Source organism: Aythya marila, assembly GCF_965140915.1.
Source record: "Aythya marila genome assembly, chromosome: 6".
NCBI classification, from domain to species: Eukaryota; Metazoa; Chordata; class Aves; order Anseriformes; family Anatidae; genus Aythya; species Aythya marila.
Genome location: NC_139047.1, coordinates 12,639,819 through 12,661,692, shown reverse-complemented (window position 1 = coordinate 12,661,692; position 21,874 = coordinate 12,639,819). Strand labels below are relative to the sequence as shown.

General features: G+C 37.0%; 2 protein-coding genes across 2 annotated transcripts; one reads left to right on the top strand and one right to left on the bottom strand.

Annotated features, from left to right (window-relative positions):
* Positions 1–3,099: 3,099 nt before the first annotated feature.
* On the bottom strand, positions 3,100–10,768 carry MDH1B (malate dehydrogenase 1B; the record flags this gene model as incomplete). Its single annotated transcript, XM_082763222.1, has 10 exons — positions 3,100–3,651; positions 4,526–4,610; positions 5,341–5,480; positions 6,140–6,303; positions 7,232–7,373; positions 7,882–8,384; positions 9,050–9,192; positions 9,356–9,490; positions 10,496–10,608; positions 10,747–10,768. The coding sequence occupies 9 exons, from the start codon at positions 10,766–10,768 to the stop codon at positions 4,527–4,529; spliced, it is 1,446 nt and encodes a 481-aa protein (XP_082619348.1). The 3' UTR covers positions 3,100–3,651; position 4,526.
* A 122-nt stretch (positions 10,769–10,890) lies between these two features.
* On the top strand, positions 10,891–21,848 carry FASTKD2 (FAST kinase domains 2). The gene is made up of 12 exons (XM_082764036.1): positions 10,891–10,955; positions 11,178–11,945; positions 12,327–12,430; positions 13,724–13,832; positions 14,832–14,955; positions 16,731–16,870; positions 17,149–17,321; positions 17,717–17,880; positions 18,874–19,095; positions 19,958–20,042; positions 21,077–21,191; positions 21,645–21,848. The coding sequence occupies exons 2-12, from the start codon at positions 11,259–11,261 to the stop codon at positions 21,738–21,740; spliced, it is 2,019 nt and encodes a 672-aa protein (XP_082620162.1). The 5' UTR covers positions 10,891–10,955; positions 11,178–11,258; the 3' UTR covers positions 21,741–21,848.
* Positions 21,849–21,874: the final 26 nt, after the last annotated feature.

Genomic DNA, 21,874 nt, shown 5'->3' with positions numbered 1-21,874 from the left:
TTATAGTAAAAAAAAAACGGAAATTTGATTAAATAAATAAAAATTAAATAATTGGAAACTATCTGAAATGTAAACAATGATTTTGGTATTAAAACTATACTTACCTGAACTTTCACTTCATTTTTCCAGTGAGAGTCATTGATCATTTGTCATAAACATTACAGAATACTAGACAATTATCAAGGATAAATATTCAGTCATCTATAATTCTTGGATCATAAAGGTGTTGCTCACCATCTTAATTGGTGAAAGCTGCAACTTTGTCTTTCAGTCTCTAAATAACCTATAAAAAAAGCACCTATAATGTAAGTCTTCAGTGAAAGCCAGGTGTAGCAATCTAAACTCTGCATATTTTCTAAAAGATAGACTTTCAAAGACACCACTTGCCTCTTTCTTCCTCCTTTTGTCTCTTTACCAAAGGCACATAAAATAAAGCAAGAATGTGAAAGTAAAAATACAGTCTAAACGTAAATAAGAATTCAATTTGCTCACTCTCATGAGAGTAGATCCACTGACTTCACTGAGTTATACAGCATGCGTAATCTATTAATACTTGATGTTGTAAGATGACAAGCTCTCTATCTAGTACAAGGTAATGTTTGCCCTTTCAATTAGCCATATGGATAAACACATTGATACTACAGTATTCAGGATCTCAAATTAAACTTCATCTATTTTACTGAACTGGTCGTCATTGTGCAACATCACAACATTGGATGTTTTATACCCATGAACCCTGCCTGTAAAAAGTTATGAAAGGCATTCTTAACATATATACAATCTATATTTTTATATAGGAAACTCTAGGAAGAGTCCAGATCTTGACTGCAATAGGAATGTTTGGATGAAATCAGCTGGATCTACTCCACCATTAGCATATCTACTTTATAATGAAAGCAATATGAACATAAAAGAACATCTATCTACCAAAACACCACATCTGAACTAACAATACTCACTGATACACTATTTCAGCCAGGGTGCTGTATTTTGTCTACTTTTGCCCTTTATTAATATTTAATAGCACTTCCACAAAACAAAAAAGAATTATAAAATTAATTCAAAGTGTACAGGAAATATATTATACAATTATAAACTCGGATCCCATTAACACAACTATTGTTAAGAGCAGAACAAGAACAGTCTTACTCTTAAAATCCTCTTGGAATGTGCAACAAAAGTAACATGCTTTGATTACTTAGACATATTTTGTTTATCTATACAGGTCCTCAGAACATGTACCTTAGGAAATAAAATGCATTTTTAAACATACTACGTAATTAAGTTACAAAACAGATGAAGTAAGACAGAAAACTCAACAGACCAATTGACTTATCAAAGAAGCCGTCTTTCAAAATCAGAAAACATACCATCAACATTGGAAATATGCATAAAATAAACTACAATTACATTTGTTTCCTGAGAAGAGTGAAACATCCTATATTGTGTTCAAAGGCTGAAATTGCCATGTCTCCTCTTAAACACAGTAATGGTGCTTACCTTTATCTCAGCTACTTACTAAGGGCCCAGAAGTCAGAGAACACCATCAGAAAAGTCCAGTAGTTTTATAGCACTTAAAAGTTGACTTCAAGACACAGTTCTAAAGGTTTTGCTTTTAAATAAATGTTGTTCACAACAAATGCCTGGCAACAGCCCAGATCAAAGTATCAGGTAATTGTCTAAGCAGTCAAATCAGAGAATGCTAATTAATTAGTAATAAATATCTTGAATTATTAAAGATAAAACTTCTTTGATCTTTGTTTCAAAGCCAATATTTCTTATCATTAAAATGCAGTATTTCTAAATTGGGGGGTCTTTACTAAGCGTCTCCCAGTTGCTGAGAAACAGTGTTGCTATAGAGACTGAAAAGGAGGTGGAAGCTGGCACACTAATGCAGAGAGCAGTGTGCTATAGCAGTTGGTGCAACAACACAGAGAAGAAATAGTAAGCTCTAGCAATAGTGTCCTAGAATAAGGATTGTTCTGACCAACCAAAAAGCTTACATACTCTTCGATAGGCTAAAATATGAAGAATATATATATAACTTTTTAAAGATATATCCATTTATCTTAAGGCCTTTTTTCATTCATTTCTCAATGTAGAATTAGTCAACGCTAACAGTATCCTGCATATGTATAATTACTCAGTAACTTCAAAGAAAACATGTACCAGAAATTACTTACTCACGTATTGACAATTGTAGGTTTTCTATAAGTCTATCACTATGTAACCAACATTGAATATATTACCATATTTTAGATTTCACATTATTTTCATTCATTCTTTCTCTCTTAGGCAAAAGCCAAGGAACTTCAATTCCATTCTGTTATGTTTCCCTGATGAAAGATCCCACTTTAATTTCTTTCCAGGCCACTATGCACACCTCATTAGAATAATTTAGGATATAAGAGACATCCAAGACAATTTGTTTTGTCTTTCTCCTTCAGATCTCTGAGATGAAATTTGTGTGGTCTCAAGTAGTGACTCAGAAGTCCAGTAAGCCTGTTTAGACATGAACTGTTTCTGCAATGTATTTCTCATTAACAGCTGTGCAGTGTTGGTAGTTGAAATGCCCAGTCAGTTGAACTAGTATTTCCACAGGTAGAATGGAAGAAATCCAATGTTAAAAGTACTGCCAAATCATACTCCACACAGCAAAAAATAAATTCAAATATGTTTTAGAGAAGTTAATTTTTCCTCTCTTGTCTTGGAGAACACTAAGCCATGAAACAAACCAGATATGGTTTATAAAAATTACTGATAGCATCCTTCCTCGTTCTGTCCATACCAACTAGTAAAGAACAAATAAACTCCTCTTGCTTTCCACAACTGAAATGAAATCTATCCCTGCTAAGAGTTTGAACCTGCACATGAACAGAAATAATGAATTTATTTCAATTGCATATATCAGATTCAAAGAACATGAAACTTTTTATTTTGCTTTAAACATTCAGATCTGATAAAAAATTAGCAGATACAATGATATTTCACTTAACAGTCTCCATCTTTTAAGACACTGAAGACATGCAAATGAAAGTAGTTCCTCAACAACCATGTTTAGCCAAGAACTAATTAATTGTATAGCTGACTTGAAACATATGAGCAGTCCCTACAAAACTAACAAAATAGAATCATGTAGACAAAAATGATCTTGTCACTAAGATGCATGCAGTTAAATCATTGTGTTAAAAATCAATCTTGCCTGAGAATGTACATTCTCACACAAAAACTGTTTTTCATTACATTTGCAACTACCAAAAGAGGTATAAATTTGTTGAATTTATGAAACTACTACTGTGTGTGACAACTTTGATCAAAATTGTCCTAGTATGCACTTTTCAGACCTTAAAAGATATTTTTGAAAGATTGTATTTGTTTGAAGTAAGTTATTTGTTGGTCATGAATGAGATTCTTGACTCGTTAATAAGTCAGAAGTTTTGCTTTAGTCACCAGATTAAAACTGTTATATTTACACCATTTTTGAGATATTTTTCTGCCTACAGACTCACAGGGTTTTGGATGAAGAAGGCAATATAAAAGCAATTACAATGTTTAGCATTTCTTTATAGTTTGTTTTAGAATGTGTATTTTCACCATTTTCTCCTGAAGACATATCTGGCTAAACCGAGCCAGCAGGAAAGGTTTCCATCCCTGTAAAAAAACAAAACAAAACAAACAAGCAAAAAAAAAACAGTACATATTTTTGCTAACCTCCCAAAATAGTTACACCTGCAAGGAGATAAGCCAGGCACTTAGGTAATACTTGAATAGTATGGCATTTGATACCAATGTCACAAGAGTAGGTCACAACTAAGCAGTTAGCTGCTAGCAGAGGAGTGTCTCTCTGCTTAGCAGTTAAAGCAGCCACAGGAAGAATGGGGCAGCTCTAGAAAAGGAGTGCCAAACAAGTAGAGAGCAGAGACAAGGACACTCCTATCTAAGTGAGAATCTACTGTCTGAGTTAATCAAGATTCTAACTACTGGAATAATTAAGTTATGCATTTATCAGGAAAAATCTTACTGCGTCAGTGGTCTTTTCCTATTTACAGTATTTTTTCCAATTTACAATATTTTTTCCTCTGTTAGAAATTCAATTCTATTTCCAGAGAGTGAAAAAGAGTAAAGAATAGTTTCAAAAACTTAGGGTATCTGGTGAAAGTTCTTTTCTAATAATAGTTACTTGTTTTAAAAAGATTTTCTATTTAATTATCATCTATGATAAAGCATGTCGTGTACTTTATGTTGGCAAAATCTTTTATTTTTATGCTAAATGTATTATTTATGCTTATTTTTAATATTCATAACATGTGAATGACACAAAAGAAACTTATCAAAATAAGGCTTCTATCATGCAGATTTCCCCTTCCTATGGCATGGGTCAGGATATATCTGACAAGCACTTGCTACTTATGTTCCTCCCTGAAGGGTTTTATATTCATTTAAATGGAAAGGGACATCAAATTAGAATTCATTACTTAAATTCTCACTTAAAACTTGGTGTTATCTTTTATGGGAAAAAACCTACCTTAATGCGATTTTTTTTTAGTAGTGATTTTATCACGTCCATATGGATGCATTTCTTTTATTTTCTTTAATGCAATGAGCTTTTCCTGAATAATAATAATAATAATAATTTTAAAACCACCCATTCTTGTTAGCCACTGAAATTTCTCACATAATCTTAAAATATGGTCAAATGAAAATAATCCTTATATGTTACTACCATGACTGAAGATCACAAATACTTTAATTATGCCAGGATGTGGAATTTGGGACTAGTCCACCTAGTTTTATAATATTTAGACAAATTAAATTCTTTCTGTTTCACTAAGGGGCAAGAAGCTCTTAATGCAATTATTCCTTGCTGATTTTGCATTTTCTGAAAAATCCCTTATTATAATAAAATCTGGCCTTCATTCTTGCAGAGTCACAGCCATAAGGATCCCAAAAGATACATTTTCTGGCATAGAACTACTCTGAATACAATATATGCAAAATCAAGATCAGCAGGATAGAATGGAGAAACATTAACTTAAAGTTAATATTTCAGTTTGCACAAAGCCTGTAGAACTTGAGAGTGCAAATTCTACATCTCCATATGTAAACATTTTTTATCATCTCCTTTTTGGGGAACACAACAATAGTCTGTTAATTTCCATATATAAATACTACATTATTTCACAATACCCACCCAGTTTTACACATGTATAAACACATGTACAGCTTGAACAGCTTGAACATGCCTAACATTTCTAGTAAGGTGCTCAGTATTCAAAGTTACATTGCAATGTACCCATAGGTGGCAGAATGGGCATACTATCAGGTGTAAGAAATCATCACCTGTATCAGATCATGGGATAAGCGTTCCAGAGCTTCCTGTGTAGTTTCATTAATTTCTAATTCTGCCATGACTTCCCAGCTACCATTCTGGAACCTCACTGGCATAGAAAAGACAATCCCTTCAGGAATGCAAAATTGTCCTGCAGAAGAAGGAAAAATTACTCAAACATACTATTTCTGATTAAAAACACATTTTCACAAGTGTTGAGATTAAGCCCTACAAATATGCAGAAGTGCAAGCTGTGCAAGAACTTAATATAAAGACTGATTTTTTTCAGAGCACAATTCAAGGACCAACAGGCTCCACTTTTACTGTAACTTCGAAGATTAGTTTCATCTACTCATAACAGTTTTATGTCTTAAAAAGTGGAAAAATTACATCTTTTATTTCATGTAATGTTTAAATGACTGCTGTGAAAATTTTCATTTATTGGTCCACCCATCTACATAAGAACCTGCTTGTATAGGTTAGGCTCTAAGAACTATAAAGATTCCACGTGCAAAACATATATATAAGAAAAGCATTTAAATTAAGTCTAAAAGACAAACTGTAACAAGACAGTATTAACATAAGAGATGCTTTTAAGCAGTAAATATCAAATCACAAGCTTGGGATAGGATAACTGCTTAGATATGGAGGCTCTTGTGCTGAAACAAACTCCCAGCCTATTATTATATTATGATCTGATTTACAATTGTTTACTAATTTGAAATTTTGATTTAAAAAAATCCCATTATACCTATTGGGGAAAGCTCTAAGGAAGCTATTAGAAAATACATGAAGCAAAAATAGGTTTACCTTCACTAAGTATTCCCACAGAAACAATCTCCCCAGAAGGAGAACCATGAAACCAGTATCTTAGTACTGTAGCTACTGCATGAGCGGGTAACATTCCTGCACAATGACAGACACGGGAACTCAATGAACTCTGTGCAGACAGAAATTCTGAATGGATCCATTCGCTGCCAACAAAAGAAGGAAAAAAAATAAGAAGGAAAAACAACAAACTACTAAGATGACTGTAAGAAGAGTAGTTTCCTAGAGGATAAAAGAACTAAAACCAAGAGAAGATAATAGTTAAAACTTATTCAAACTTTGCTGGAGGCAAGGCACTTAAAGACAGAAAATACGGGCAAGAAGTAGCTCAAGAAATGACAGCAGGCATTACTTGTCTATGAAATATCATTTAGTCAAGTCAAAACTGTTACTATTACTGTTTACATTTGTTACCTCTTATGTAAGGACCCAGCCATGAACTGTAATTCCCCTTTGCTAGGCACTGTGCAAGTATGGAATAGAAATGTCAGCTACCCAGTAGATGCTGGAAAGTTTATACCAGAGTGGGAGCTCCACACAGCCAGGCCTGAGTATGTCACCTCTGCTGCTCACTCACTCCAAACATCTTTTCTCTGCTAATTCTCTTTCCACTAGAACCTATCTAGATGCCATGCATCCTTTTAATACCTGTAAACAAATCCTGTTTTGGGAAATTGTCAATATTAGTTCCATCAGGTCATAAGTTCTATGTAATTCAGGTACTTCAAGAGGCAGATATGTGTTTAGTATCATTTCAAAGTTTTGTCACGCACTTTAGATACTTTAGTCACTATCTGGCTTTTCTTTACTTCTTAAAGCCTCTTCATATGATACACATGCAATATGTAGGAAAATATAGTTATAAACAAAGTTGGCAGGGGAGTCAAGACTACACAGCGCTACAAACTACTCAATTTCTTTTGCAGACTCAGCACTTCAACTTAGGTTCTTCTTTATGTACAGTGCTAATCAATAAACAAAAATCTTTCTGGATGTTCATTAAACAGTTCAGATAAAACAGAAATGTTTAAAAAGGTATTTGATTTTACTTTAAAAAACAAATTTGTACATTACCTATCATAAATCAAATTCATCAAAGGACGTGAAAAATTAGCTGGGCCCCAAACAGCACTGTCACATCCGTAAATTTTTGTATGTGACAAATCAATGTAGTGACAGCCAGTAATATTGCCCCAAACAATCACATCTTTAACTCCTGCAACAGAGAAAAATACATAAATTAATTAAAAGAAAGACAAACACTTTCACAATATACGTTGGACTAGATGACCTCTGGAAGTCCCTTTGAAGATGAATTATTCTTTAATTCAGTGTCCTGCCTTAATAGCAGATATGTTTTCATCTGAAAAATGCATCAATATTCTCCGTAACATTACATGAAACCTCAACAAAAGCTATAAAAGGAACTTTAATTAATATAATGCTATTATATGTATTAGACAAAAAACTAATATTTAGCTGTCGGAAAACAAATAATTTCACAAACATATAGCAATGTTTCATTTAAAGTCCTGTACATGGAAATATTGACTGCTGAAAAGCAATCTGAAAAGGAAAAAAAAAAACACATTGGTGCAAAAAGAATTTCTCAAATAATCTGCTGATAGGCAAATCAGCCTATCAGTTGTTCTATGAAATACGTGCTCTCAGAGAAGTTCATCCACTGAAATCCCCAAATGCTACCAGAACACAAAAACATTCACCTGCTGCATTCATATTCAGCTTCCTGGCCAGCATGGCTTTAGCTGCGGTTTCCCAGGATGTTGCAACAGCAATGACATTTTCAGGATTAATGGATGGGCCGTATGTGATAATCATCATCGCCTTAAGGTTTACAAAGGTTTTTCCTGCTGAAATTACTCTGACCTCTTTCTTTGCATTCTTCTCAATCAGGGGAGCATACACATGGCAGATCTCACTCACTTTTCTGATGTAGTTCTCAAGGGACTGGACTTCACGTTTTAAGAGGATATCATCAAGAACAATGATAACGTCAGCTTGAAGAAAAGCCTTATCTATTTCAGTGTGCTCTGAAATACCACGGAGGAGTGGGAATGCCATGTCTTCCACTTCCATTACAATACCGCAAAGAACATTCTTAAACTCGTCAGTGTCTAGCAAATGGATACTGATTTCAGTTGTCATCCCAAACACTTCTCCATTCGCCAACAGAGGTATCAGCTGATAGCATATAGGAGCTGATGCACTAATAAAAGAATGGTACCAAAAAATCATAGTTAAGCACTGTATACTGCTCGTTTCAAAGTATTACATAAATAAACACAAAGACCTTACCTTTACATTTGATTATATTTAAATAGAGCAATAAAAGATCCAAACTAATGGTCTTTCTCTGTTCTTAACATGTTAAAAATTAAAAGCAGTTAGGGCATCCTTTCATTTGAAGGTTTTTCCATCCTATACATTTCAGGCCATAATGTCATTTAAAGTCTAGCATCTTACAGAACCACAAATTTTTAAGGTATTTTGTTAGGATTAAGAGAAATACATAAATTTCTACAGGTAGACCTGCTAGGAATTGATTACTTATTTAAATATTTCCAAATACATTTAATGTAAGATACCTGCATTACAAAATTTTGTAAATACTTGTTTTTCCTTCCAAGGTGATCTGGTGAGCTCATTGACACCTGTTCACATCCCTCACTTAAACTGGAACATAATGTAACGAAAATAGAAATACTTTTCAATTCATATGTTGAATGCTCATAGTGAAGGGTGCAGAACCTAACTCAAATCAGCAAATTACGTGGATTCATGTATAACCTCAGACATTTATACCTCATATGCATTGAGAAAAAATGCATTCTTCTGAAACTGAGTGAAACTTCATACTCTTTTTACTTTCACCTGGTGATCCAGATCTGCAAAGGGTTGGTAAGATTTCTAATCTCCTCCTCCTCTTTTTCAGCTTCCACATGTGCCTGTAGGTTCTCCTCAGCAATGTCTAACATTTCCTCACTCAACATCATTGAGGTGATGCCATAATAGTGCTAAGAACAAAAAAAAAAAAAACAAAAAAAGTGATCTCTAATGAAATGACAGCTCAAACACAGCAAGGTGTAGGATAGCTTTATTTTACATTTGAAGGAGGAATAAAGAACATTATAAGAAAATGTAAAATATGGGTTTACAGAATAAAAAGCAGCTCACTACCTGAGCATATTCCAGAAAATCATTAACTCCTCCCAGAAGCAGACCCTTCCCTCCACGGTCCAAAAGTTCTCTCCAAATGATTGGAGATTGTCTGTGCTGCCATCCATTCATTTCACAAATGTCACGGAGCCACTGCTAATATAAATACCACCCCCCCAAAAAAAAAAAAAAAAAAAAAAAAAAAGTTTTAATACTTGTTCACTTATGATAACAGTTAAATGTTACAGTTAGTAACAATCTTATTACTTCCTGTCAATACATGATTACAAAGTGTCTCACAACGTACCCACATCCCAGTGTGCAAAAATTGGCAGATTGACACAAAGCAATTCATGATGATACACTGCAATATTTCAGCAAAAGAGCAAAACGTCCTATGAACTTCTGCTTGGTTTTAACTCTGTAATTTTTCTCCATTGTCTTAATGACACTGAACATAGGAATGTTGTAAAGCAGCGAAAAATCTGAGGATTCCTTAAATAGGTAAGAAGTAGGTAACCTCTGCAGAAGGGTCGCTAGGCTGAAGAGGTTACTTGCCATTCACTTTACTGTTGAATTGGCTGAGGTATCAATCAAAAATATAAGGGGGTAATATAAAGCACAGTACTGCCTGTCTCATGAATACTGCAGTTTTTCATTTTTATATGGACTACAGTAAAAAAAACTTCAAGTAAAATGAACAACTGAGCATACAGCAAAATAATTAAAAAGGCCCACTCACACTGTAAACCAATATATGAGATTTATTTTTATATTTCTGTTATAATTCAAAGCCTTTGAATGCCAGAAATCCTCTTGACAAATAATGGCTGTGAAAGTATACACAATCACAGTGTGCAAAAAATTTACAGAAAACAGCAGGCTGAACAGTCACATGTACTTAATAAAACATAAACTTCACTTTCTTGCAAGCAAAACACAGTTTCAGCGTGACCTTCATTTTATGTACGTATTCTGCCAGTCAGAATGTTGAAACTTTTCCTCAGGCTGGCGCTCATACCCAAAACTGCTTTTGCAGCACTTCCATCCACGTACCCAGATGCTAACGAAAGTAAGAGACAGACTGCAGCCAAGCACACTCCTTGCCAGGCGGAGCACTGGGTTGGGTTATCTACCACGTTTGGACTGGTAGCGCCTTACCTCCCACCTGTCAGGGTGCTGGGTGATCTTGTGAACCCTGAAGTCCGGCAGGTTAGCCTGGAGGTAGTCAGCCAGGAGCTCCGCTTTGGCATAGTAAGGGCAGTTTGCCCTGCCTGTGGAAACACCAACCGCACGCCCAGAGGCAGATGTGGTGACACGGGCTGGTGAGAACTCGACCAACACAAAACTTTTGGGAATTTTTCCACACACACTCACCTCCCCCCCCCCCCCCCTCCCCTCAGGCGCCTCACCCGCCAGCACCAGCTTGGCCATGCACGCGCCGCCCTCCAACGGCCGCCGGCTTGGGGCGTCGCGCGGCAACGCAAGGCGCTGCACGCGCCGCCACGGCCGTTTGGCCCTCGGCGCGCGCCGTCCCCTCTCGCGAGGCTGGCGGAGGGCGGCCGGGCGGCAGCATGGCGGCGGCGCCGCGCGGCGGGTAACGGCCGCCCGCGCTCCTGAGGCAGGTGCCCAGCGGCTGCCCGAGGGACGCGGAGGGCTGGAGGGGGCGGTCGGGGCGAGCCGAGCCCAGCCCAGCCCTCAAAGTCCCCCTTCGCAGCAGCTCTCCGGGGGGGTTGTCCCAAATCTTCTCCCTGCAGCTTTACGTGAGGAGTCGCAGGTCTGCTCGCTGAGCTGTGGCTTCCCTTGGGCTTCACACACAGGTGACTTTGTGCTCTCTTTGCAGGCTGGTTTCCGCAGGAGGAGTTTTATCGGGTCCCCTGCCTTGAGTTGGCGCGTCAAATCTGCTCATGAAACGCTCGGCAAAATGAATAACAGGATAAGTAACTTGTTGAACACGGTCAGGTGCTTGCGTCGGTGTGGTTCTGTGCTCGCTCCCAAGTACTCAGGCGCCACAAGAAAACACGCTTCGTGGGTCGGCGGGCACAAGGATCCCCTGGAAAATGTGAACTTCAGAAAACCCTTTCCAAGTATTTTTCCCTCTCCACACGGATCATCTCTTCGGTTTCTATCTCAAAAGGCAGATGTTTTTAGCACAGGTGATGAAATACAACCAGAGAAGAGTACTGAGGCTCTGGGGAGTGAGCAGGTTCCCCAGAGCTCCTTGGAACTGAAGAACTTGAAGGATGATTCTGGGGGCTCCAAGGCGAAGCCTGTTGTGGATCACAATGAACAATTCTTTAATAGTCTCCGGAAATGCACCTGTCCTAGCGATGTGCTGGATTTGGCTTCAGAGTCTGCTGTTTCCCTTAAGCACTTCACTAACTGTTTAACTACAGCATGGAGACTCCTGAAAACCCTGTCTGAAGACCAGCAGCGTTACGAGAAGCAGCTGATCTTTGAGCACCCAGTCTTCGTCAAGCTCTGTCAGCACCTGCTGCGAGACGCCAGAAGGATGACACGGGCTGACCTGGTGTTCAGTCTGCATGCTGTGGTGAACCTCGGTGTTCCTCAGAACACTCTCCTAGTCCAGACTTTGTTGAGGGTATGCCAGGTGAGTATGAAAAATCTCTCTTCTAAGTCTTCTAAGTGGGCTGAAGTGTCGGGACTAGTTTTGGGAGGCTGCCCAACATCAGAGAGATTTGGCTTACATCCCAGGTTTAATCTGATGTTCATTGGAAATTGGGCTCCCTTAGTTAATCTGTGTGTAATTCTAGTTTCCTTCATTTTTGAAACCACTGGCTGATTTCATACGGATTTAACTGACAAATCATTATCCTTTTCAAATCAACTAAATGTGGCTGATAGGAGACCTTGTAGGACAATGGAGTCTCAGGAATTGACTCCTCGGGGGGAAGGCAGGATGGCAGGTGGACATTAAGAGTGGCCAGTTTCCTTCTCTGAAGTAACCTAACATTGTGGAACTCTTCAACAGGAAAAGCTCAATCAACTTGATAACCGGTGTATCTCGGTTTTGGCAACTACTTTAGCAGGGCTGGATAAAGACAAGAATGTGAGCGCTCTTCAAGCTGGATTACTGTGAGAAAAATACATTTTTCACATGTTCTTAATATTTAATTATTGTTTGAATGTTATGTCTTATGTAAGTCACGGAGGGAATATCTGCGCATAAAAGACGTGTTTTGGTTTTAGGAATTAGATGATTACATGAGATAACAGCTGTACATGACAGTGATTTTTGGCATTGTCTTTGCAGTTTCAAGCAGAAAGGCTTCTGATGGCATAGGAAGTTAGACCACTCTGCAGCTGATACATATTCTGACTGCATCGCCACCACTGTTTTTTTGTGATGTTGGTCAAGTCCCTTTGCATATCTATGCCTCTGTTTTACCTGGGTGTAAAAAGGAGGTAATAAGGCTAGCTTAATTCATTAACTGTTTTGATTTAACATGATGAAAAATGCTGTTCAAAGGCCAGGGATTATTTCCTTCGAGTTTAGTAAGGAAAAATTAAGATGAAAACAAGTTTTGACTTCATCTTTTTATAGAGCAAAGCCTATGTCTAATGTTTTGTCAGAATAACTTCTCTGGTTTTAATGATTTTCTCTAGAATGATGAGATGTACATGGGTAACCAATCTGCTTACTTTCATGAGTTTTTTACTGAGGCTGTCACAAAACTTGAAATAGATTAGAACTTTTGGTCCCAAGTCAGGTCCTGCTTTGAAAAGGCAGATGTGCTAGTGATACAGACAGAACACGTTGTCCTGTAAGCTTAGGAACGTGGTTCTTGTAGGTTGGTGGAAAGCAGTGGAAAACAGAAACTCCTTCATCACATACTTATGATTCCTCTGTTCTATGATACCCCCTTCTGTTCCTGCAGCTCACAGCGCAGCTTGTTTTTTTTTTTTTTTTCCTCAGTTGCTCCAGGTCATAGTCAGTGTCCATTCCCAAGTTTCCTGTCTGTTTCAGAACTTGTCTCCATCTAGATGATTCTATGATAAAAACGTGTAATGTTTTCCACAGAAAAGTGTTAATTCCATGAGGCTTAACAGCACTCACATCTGCGCAGTCACCTGTAGTCTGGTCAGGTGACCCTAGTGTTCAGAATGTGTCAGGGACAACACTTACGTATCAGGGAACATTAAGAAACCATATATTTATACCAATATAATTATTTCCATGTGGGTTAACATCTGTGCTGCAGCTACATCAGATAAAGTTGTGCCAGCCTTGCAAAAAGTAGGCAGGAGAGGAGCAGGGAATAACAGCTGTAACTTGGGAGTATATCAGTGAGGGAGAATGGGGGTACATACCAGTTCCTGCTGAAACAAGGAAACCATCTCAAGGCTTTGCATTTCTTTCTTCATCAGATTACTAGCGGAGCAGCGAATCCCAAGTATCAGAGACATCTTTATACTGCAAAACCTGATGAAATGCATGGGAAAAGATGCTCCAGTCTTTCTGAAAAAGAAATTAGAGGTGAACTTGGCTGAGGGGTCATTTTTACTTCCAAAAAAGCCTGTGCTCTTGCATTGTTTTCTGAACTGTGTATGGTTCTTTCCAGATGCACAAAGAGAATGTATAATACAAAAGTTAACTGCATTTGCTATATGAATCATAGTCCAGCTATATTTGCAAGAGAAACTTAAATTTGGAGCTGGGAATATCACTGAAAGGGGGCAGGAAGCAATGGAGATGGTACAAAAGGAGTTGAGACAGTAAATTAGCAGTGCCTTCATCTCTTGTTTGGGTTGGCCAGATGGTATTTCATAGAAGCATTTACTGGCTGTTCTGTGATTCCCTTGCCCAACCTCTGTCTGGAAAACCGACGTAATACTGTGTAATTTCTATTGTAGATGCATTTTGCATTTACCCGTTAATAGACATGCAGTAAGAATATTGTATTTTAATAACAAGTAAAGCTAAACTCTGTAGTCTCATTTTTACTGTCTCTTGTATCAGTCTAACTGCTGCTTCTGTAAATGAAGTGTGTTCTGCAGCATCGTTGCCTCTGTTCACATTAGTAGCTGGGTGTTTGTATTAAAGATATGCCACTCTGTGCTGTTGGATTGTGCTGAAAGCTTACAGCTCTTGCACATGTCCAAAATAGTAATTGCAGTCATAAAGTAAATCAACTGTGGTAATTATATTTCTGCTGCTTTTTTAAGAGTTAGTATATGGTATCACAGTATTTGGAAGTGAGTTTTACTGAGACTTCTTTAAAAAAAAATCCATATAAAGACAAATTTCTGGGAAATTGCTTAGTGACCTAGCTATAGAACACTTGATCTCTTCTGATTGTATATTGAGAATCTGAAAGAAGTTACTTTATGCTTTTGCTTTTTGTTGCTCCTTTTTCTTTCATTTAAGTCTGGACAGGCTAATGGATTTGGGAAGGTTTTGGTGAAGATTCCTTCACAATAAAGCAGTGGTAACATGTGAAGAATGAAGGATTTAATAAACTCTACTTCACTTTAGATGGCAGTTTTGAAAGAGATTGACCACCTGACTTACCTAAATGCTCGGCGTGTGTTTTTGGGTCTTGTTGCAATGAATTATTGTTCCATTCCGATCCTGAATGCCTGCAGTAAAAAGATCCAGGGTAAGAAAAATGTTTATTAAATCTCCCTCCTTTATGCCAAATTTTTCCCTTTCATGTCCCTTTCCTAATTTCCTTTAAAATTCAGGAAATATCTTTGCTTTACAGAAGAGAATAGTAATGTGGAGTCATTTGACAAGTGGCAAGACAGAACATTACTGATGGACAATGAAACCAAATAGTTCTTGCATTCTGTACCCTTTTTAACATTTCCCTGAATTATATATTTTTCTTTGCTTTTCTTCTGAATGCATTATTTAGGAAAAAGAACTGAATGCTAGAAGTAAAAAGTAGATTTCAGATAAGCTTTTAAAACAAATCTGAATTGGAAATAGATAGACAGGCGGTCTGATGCGATTAGTCTGAAGGGAACATAGTGTTTCCCCGATTAACTGGTTTTCAATATTGAATGCTGCAGTCCAGAAAAAAAAACTTAAATGAAAGGTAGTGCTCTCACCTCTCTCCAACCTTTGCAATGCATTTCCCAAGTATATGTAGTCAGTACGTATCAATTCACACTTAAAATGCATATGAATGTGTGTCTCAAAAAAAAGGAAGATATCAAAACAACATTTTTAATATTTAGGAAACAGGAATATTTGGGCTGTTTGTACAGTCATTATTTGTCCTGATGTTCATGTGTGTTAGGACACAGTCTTTAATTACATATAGTGGCTTCTACCACAGGAGTCATGCCGTGCTCAGACGCAGGCTACATAGCATGCATAGAGTAACCAGCTACTCAGTGCTTTTTTCTGCACTTTTTTAGTGCGTATCATCAAGACTTACATGCTATACATTGTGCTCTGGGCATAGTCATTTATTTCTTGACACAAGTAACCCCTTCTAGAGTATGGAGATGGAACAGGATGAGGAGGGAGGGTTATCCATTGGGTAAGGGAATTTGCCAGCGTGTTTTCCAAGTCCTGTGCTGTTGCTGGGGCTTTCAAGAAAGTAGCACCCTCTTCTGTATCTCAGGACCTGAGCATAATTGTAGTAACCGTGTGTTTCATAAATTGAGTTAGTTTTTGCAGCATTGAGGAGGTGACCCAGTGGTGATATTAGTTTTCTAATTACACAGAGGAGAGATTCAGGTCAAAGTGTCCAGTAACACGAGATTTCCTTTGATCTGTTTTCTTCAAGAATACCTAGCATTACCAATCACTGAATTTGATGCACAGATTTCATTGGCTTCAATTGCTGTTGTCAGTGCTGAGCACCTGAAGAAATGTTTCATACTAAGCCTGGAAAATCATTGAGCCACAGCTTACGAGAAGGGTTGAACTCATTTATTTTCCTACTATCCTCTTGAGTCTTCATGGAGAGGAAACAAAGTCTAGTTGTAGCTGTGCCTTCTCCTGCAGTCACTGTCTTTTAGGACATGCATGTCACTCATTGAAGCAAACAAGGCAGGATGTTCAAGAGAGAGCATTGTTCTTTGGTATTTAATCTTCAACTCAGGAGTAGGTCCATATTGTGTGGCAGATGAAGTAGCAGTGCTGTGCTACAGGTCTGTTGTGATCTGGTACTCAATCTGTGTCATTATGCTCATATGCCAGGAGGTTATGTTAAGGTTTTCCAGTCTGACATGTGCTAGTGCTTCAATGCTTGATAGCCTCAGTCCTTTTTAGAAATAGACACATATTTATGGTTACATGCAGTTCTGTAAAACCAAATCAGAAAAAGTAAATTTCATCATGTGCCACTATGCCTCCAACCTACAGCTCCCTTTGCTTTGTCCTTTTTATCATTTGTCCTTTTTTGCTTTTCTGTTACAGAGAATATTCACGATGCTCAATTTTGGCATTTAATTCTTATTCTGGAAGCTTGTCACAATCTCCAGTACCGTAATGTAAAACTGTTTTCAACAGTAGCAGACTACGTTAATTCCAGTGTCTGCATTTTGGACAAAAAACAGGTGAGTTTGAGACCAAATAATTTATAGTAGTAGCAGTAGAATAGGCAGTTTCTGGTGCTTTTCCATGCTACCCTTTTAGAAATACCATTATGATGAAGTTCATACAGTTAAACTTTTAAAATGCGCTTCTATCTATTGACTTACAGAATAAATAAAGAAATAGAATGAATGTTATGGTTTGAAAAGTTTGCTTTCATTAAAAATGCCTTTTATGAAAACAAAATGTAAGATCCACTTTACTTTTTCTCTTGACCTTATAAAAATACCTTTTGTTTCAGATTATCCTTTTTCTGTCTGCCTTCGAGATACTTGGCTTTCAGCCCAGTGAACTGATGGGTGTTTTTGCTGAGAAGGTGACAGCAGACTCTGAATTCCTGGACTTGAAAAGCCTTTTGATTGTTCTCCGAGTGTATTCACGACTCAACTACCTTCCCAAAGGCCAACATCATTTGTAGGTTTTCATTTGAGAACGCCTGATGTTATGTTGTCATCAATAGAGTAATATATGGAAATGTATGGAATGGCAACTGGTATTTGATATTAGTTGTGAAAAAGTCCATAGTTCTGTTTTATTAATCTGTAAGGTAAATTTTCTATGTCTTCTAGCATTTTTTTCTATATAGGATTTCTTTTCTGAAACTGAAAATTGATATATTCTTGGTTCTAGACCGATAAAGGTACTAACTCTGTTGATAGGTAGCTGTAGCCTCAAAGAAGATTCTAAAGCTAATGCTGGATTACTCAACATGTGATTGTACAAAATATAAAATTTACTAGCACATAATTCTGTTTGAAATCCATTATAGTCTTGTATATTTAGATACTTTTCTTCTGCTTTTGGAAAAGGTTTTTTGAGACTCTTCAGAGCTGCTTGAATAAGTACCTTCCCCAGATTTCCAACACAGAACTGCTGAAGGCAGTGTATTCACTTTGCATCTTAGGATACCTTCCTCATCGTGCACTTGATCAGCTGCTGCAAAAGGAGAGCTACGAAAGACTTCTACCATCAGGTTAGGCCTTATGTTGTCATGTTCTTTTTCTTTAGAAGGACAGTTTGCCTACCTAAATAATTTTTTATAATTGTGTTAAACCTTATAATTTAAAGAAGGCAAACACAATTAATACTGAAGTTCACAAGAAAAAGCTGATGCAGTAATGGTGATTTAAGTGACACCTGAGTCTCTAATTATGCACTAGGGCATCTGGTTTATTGTCCTGGGCCCCATGGTGGCAACTGTTTAATTAATAGTTTGTGCAAAGAGGTGTATGTGAGATTGGTGGAAATTGTAGAAATGCATTAAGAGCTAGGGGTTCTTTGTGCAACAGATATTCAGACACTTTTAAAAACACAGGAAGTCTTAAGCTTCATAAACCAACTTCGGTACCTGGGATCATGAGTAAAATTTGACTTTGACTGCTTGGAGTTACTATGAGGAATTTGGAACACTGTAGTAGAATTTGGTTTCCACATGACATTCCTCTACAGTGAGTAGTGTAGTTTATCAGAGTAGGAACTCAGTGTAGAATAAAACTGCCTTGATATTGAGCCTCCTTTGACTGAACCTGAAAGCTGTAACTGCTTAGTTTGGGAAGGCTAGTACTCTTAAAACACAGTTTCAAAATGATGGCTAAAGTCTGATATCCCTTTGTTTTATAGCCTTCTACTGTCTGGATTTTACAAATGACTTGTATGCATGCTCTCTTGTTCCATGTTCTTAAGGCTTCTGTAATAACTGATGGCAGGCATAGAGCTGTGTACAGTAGAGGGGAAAGAGTGGATAAATGGGAAGGTACTAGCTGTAGACCTTACTATTTTAGTTAGTGAATTGACAGTGTATATTTAAAAGAATATTGAAGATAACAAAAATCATTGGGGAAAAAAAATTGGGGTTTGACTCCTGTATTGAAATTCATTTGCTCTGAAGAGACTGTAAATGGTAACAAAATGAAATGTTCTGAGAGGTAATACTTAGGATGCAATATTTTTTTGTATTCTTTTTCAGGTGATCTTTACAAAGAAAAAAAGGAAATGATGCTTCGCTGTGTGAAGACGTGTATGGAACTTGATAGCCCTTCCTTCACGAAGCCTGAATTTGTGCCAAATGAGAATTTCTCATCATTAGTATCTCTTAATCTCAGAAAGGCTCGAGAGGCACTGCTGGAACTTCTGGGAGATGAGAATATGTTTCGGCAAAATGTTCAGCTGCCATATAAATATCACATTGGTATGAAGACACATTCATATTGTTATTTTTAATGTAAATGTATAATCCCTAAAATAATAAGGTGGTAACAAATTTGCATAGCATACAGGTGATTAAAAGATATTTTTTTTAAGGTAGTCATTTAATAAATTATATCCTTGATTGTTGAATTTATTTTGTAGGATGCTTTTGTAAAGTCAATTTACTGAAATACTATGATTGCTTTTATTTACAAAACTGCTTTGGACTTCTTGTCAAGCATCAGCGAGCAGATTTTAACTGCATGTAAATCCAGAATGGCCAACTGTTTCAGACAGTTGATACCTTAGTATTACACTTGAATTAAAATGAAACAGTGGTCTTCTTTTGTTCTCTGACTTGCTTCTCCTCTAAAACTCTGGATAACGTTTGGTTTCTACTTCCATTTTATGAAATGGGATATGATCTTGACAGGTGATCATTTCATAACATTTAGTTTCTTTTATATTTTGATATTGCTTATTCTTTTGCCAGCCACCCAGATAACCGATTTTCTTGTGATATTTGTAATAGTTTTCTTCCTAAATATTTCTAACTGGGCATCAGATTACAGGAAAATCTGAGTAGGTATGATGGACTCAGATCAAAACGAGTTTCTTTATGCGAGTGAATTGTAGTTTAAAGTTACATCCACAGTTTCTAAAAACTTTTTTTTTCTTGGAGATGTGCAAGCTTTAGCAGTTTATGTTGGTTGCAGGGAGGGAAAAGCGATCGGTAATGAGCAAACTACAAGAGAACAGTAATTAGAAACACAGCAGTGACAGTGTCAGATATCTTTTTCAAATGAGCTACATAGAATATTAATTGTAACCTCGTGTAATGTTTGTTGTTGTTTTGCTTTCAGATTTTGAAATCAGGATGGATTCAGACAGAAAGAAAGTGCTCCCAGTAACTGCAACAGATAATCATCCTGACACAAGTGTTCAAAGGTGTCTTTTTTGACTGTCTATTTTTTCTAGTAGGCTAGTTTTGTTTGTATGTATTCTATGCACTTATGATTTCTACTGATTTGCAGAAGCAAGCAGACAACTTATTTGTGCTCCCAGAAATTGCCATGCATGCTACTTCAAAATAACACCTCATCCAGCTCATTAACTTCTAATAGAGGCTAAAAAAATTACATTCCAGAGAAAGAGGCAGGAAACCTTACAGTTTGGATAATCTCAGCCTCCTGCAATGGATACAAATTTTTAAGTATGATTAAAATCCCTTCCAAAAAAATAGTACATTATGATTGTAAAATTCCAAGCATTACTGTGTTTAATTAAAAATTCAGTTATTCTCTTTATGTCTCCAAAATTTGCATCCCAGTGGTATGTTTTAGCAATGAATTCAGCTGCTGAAATGCAATTTGAATAAAATGCACAATCATGTCCATGCTTTAGGTGATAATTTTAATCTTGTGGAAAAAAATGACCTCTCACTGAATGAAGGCTTACTTAATTGATGTATGTCCTACTTAACTAGAATTGAGTAATGCTTAAATTTGTGTGCTGGGTCGCACTGCACAGGAACATATTTTGTGTAGTTTGCTTTTTGAGAAAAAGAGAGCTAGTGAATTGAGTAACAGAAACTCACATCAGGTTTTCAAGACATTCAGCTTTCCTTACCCTTTTGAGTAGGTTTTATGGCAGGAAGTAACTGATCTTGAATATTAGCAAAGGATCAAAGTAAATGCACAAGCTGTCAAAATAATGTAGAATTTGGAATGATCTATTTCCTTCCCATTATGGGGGAAGTGGATGTCTAAGGACTTAATTCTGCTGTAGTAGTTTAAGTAGATGCTAGCACTTGAGTGAAGCTCACCGAAGAAGAGAGGGTCTAAATTAATTAAGTCTGGAGAAAGAAAAGGATAATGAAATTTGTGCAGTCCTGATACTCTGCCTTCCGGAAAGACAGCTCTATATTCTGCAATGTTGAAGGACATCACTGAATCATTGTCTTAAACTCTTCTTGTTTGTAGATTGGCGTTTCTCTTTGTTCCTCTGTCTGCATTTTGTTTGGGTACAACACACCCCCAAGGGAAGCTTGCAATGAAGAAGCGGCATCTAAGTAAATTGGGCTATCATGTGATTCTGGTAAGAGTTCTGTTATTCTCTCTGTTTAGGTCCTGTTATCAGCACAGTGATGAGTATGTTTGTTTGGCAGAACAGGCCCTGTAGGGAATGATGAGCTTTCTCCAGAGTGATAACTGTGTAGCATATCTGCTTTTACAAGGTGGTGATTGTGTCATAAAGGACAGAGGAGCTCTAAAAGACAAGCTACCACTTAACATTGTCAGTGAAATAAATGTTACCATAGCTCAGGTGGGAAAAAAAAGTCAAGCCACTGAATTGTTTGTACCTAGAAACCTGTAGGACTTTGACTTATTTTTATTTTTTTTTTACAGAATGAATGATTCAAATGAACATGTTTCTCAAAATAGAGCAAATCCCTATGGCTTTCCCATCATTGAATGCTTTGTTTATGGGACATAGTAGTTTGCTAAAGACACAAGAAATAATGTACCCTTTCCTTTTCCTTTTCTACAGGTCCTGAACAAGAAGTTTCAGGAAATGACAAATGAAGATGCAGTTGAGTTTTTAAAAGGAAAAATCTATTCTGAAAATGCTTCCCCTATTTTCTAAAGTGAATGTGCCTGATAATAATTAAAGTAAACCAACAATTTTGTGTCTCTCTCTCTTTTTTTCCTGTTTAACTAACAGACTGATTTTAATGGAAAAGGGAAGCATGTTTTTTTTTTTTTTTTCTGCACAACTGT

What these genes read in the sequence shown, in the direction of transcription:
- FASTKD2 (XM_082764036.1), top strand. Translation starts at nt 11,259, where the DNA reads ATGAATAACAGGATAAGTAACTTGTTGAACACGGTCAGGTGCTTGCGT. An exon ending in CCTGACACAAGTGTTCAAAG is followed by an intron (nt 20,043 to 21,076) that starts GTGTCTTTTTTG and finishes TCTTGTTTGTAG; the next exon opens with ATTGGCGTTTCTCTTTGTTC. An exon ending in TGGGCTATCATGTGATTCTG is followed by an intron (nt 21,192 to 21,644) that starts GTAAGAGTTCTG and finishes CCTTTTCTACAG; the next exon opens with GTCCTGAACAAGAAGTTTCA.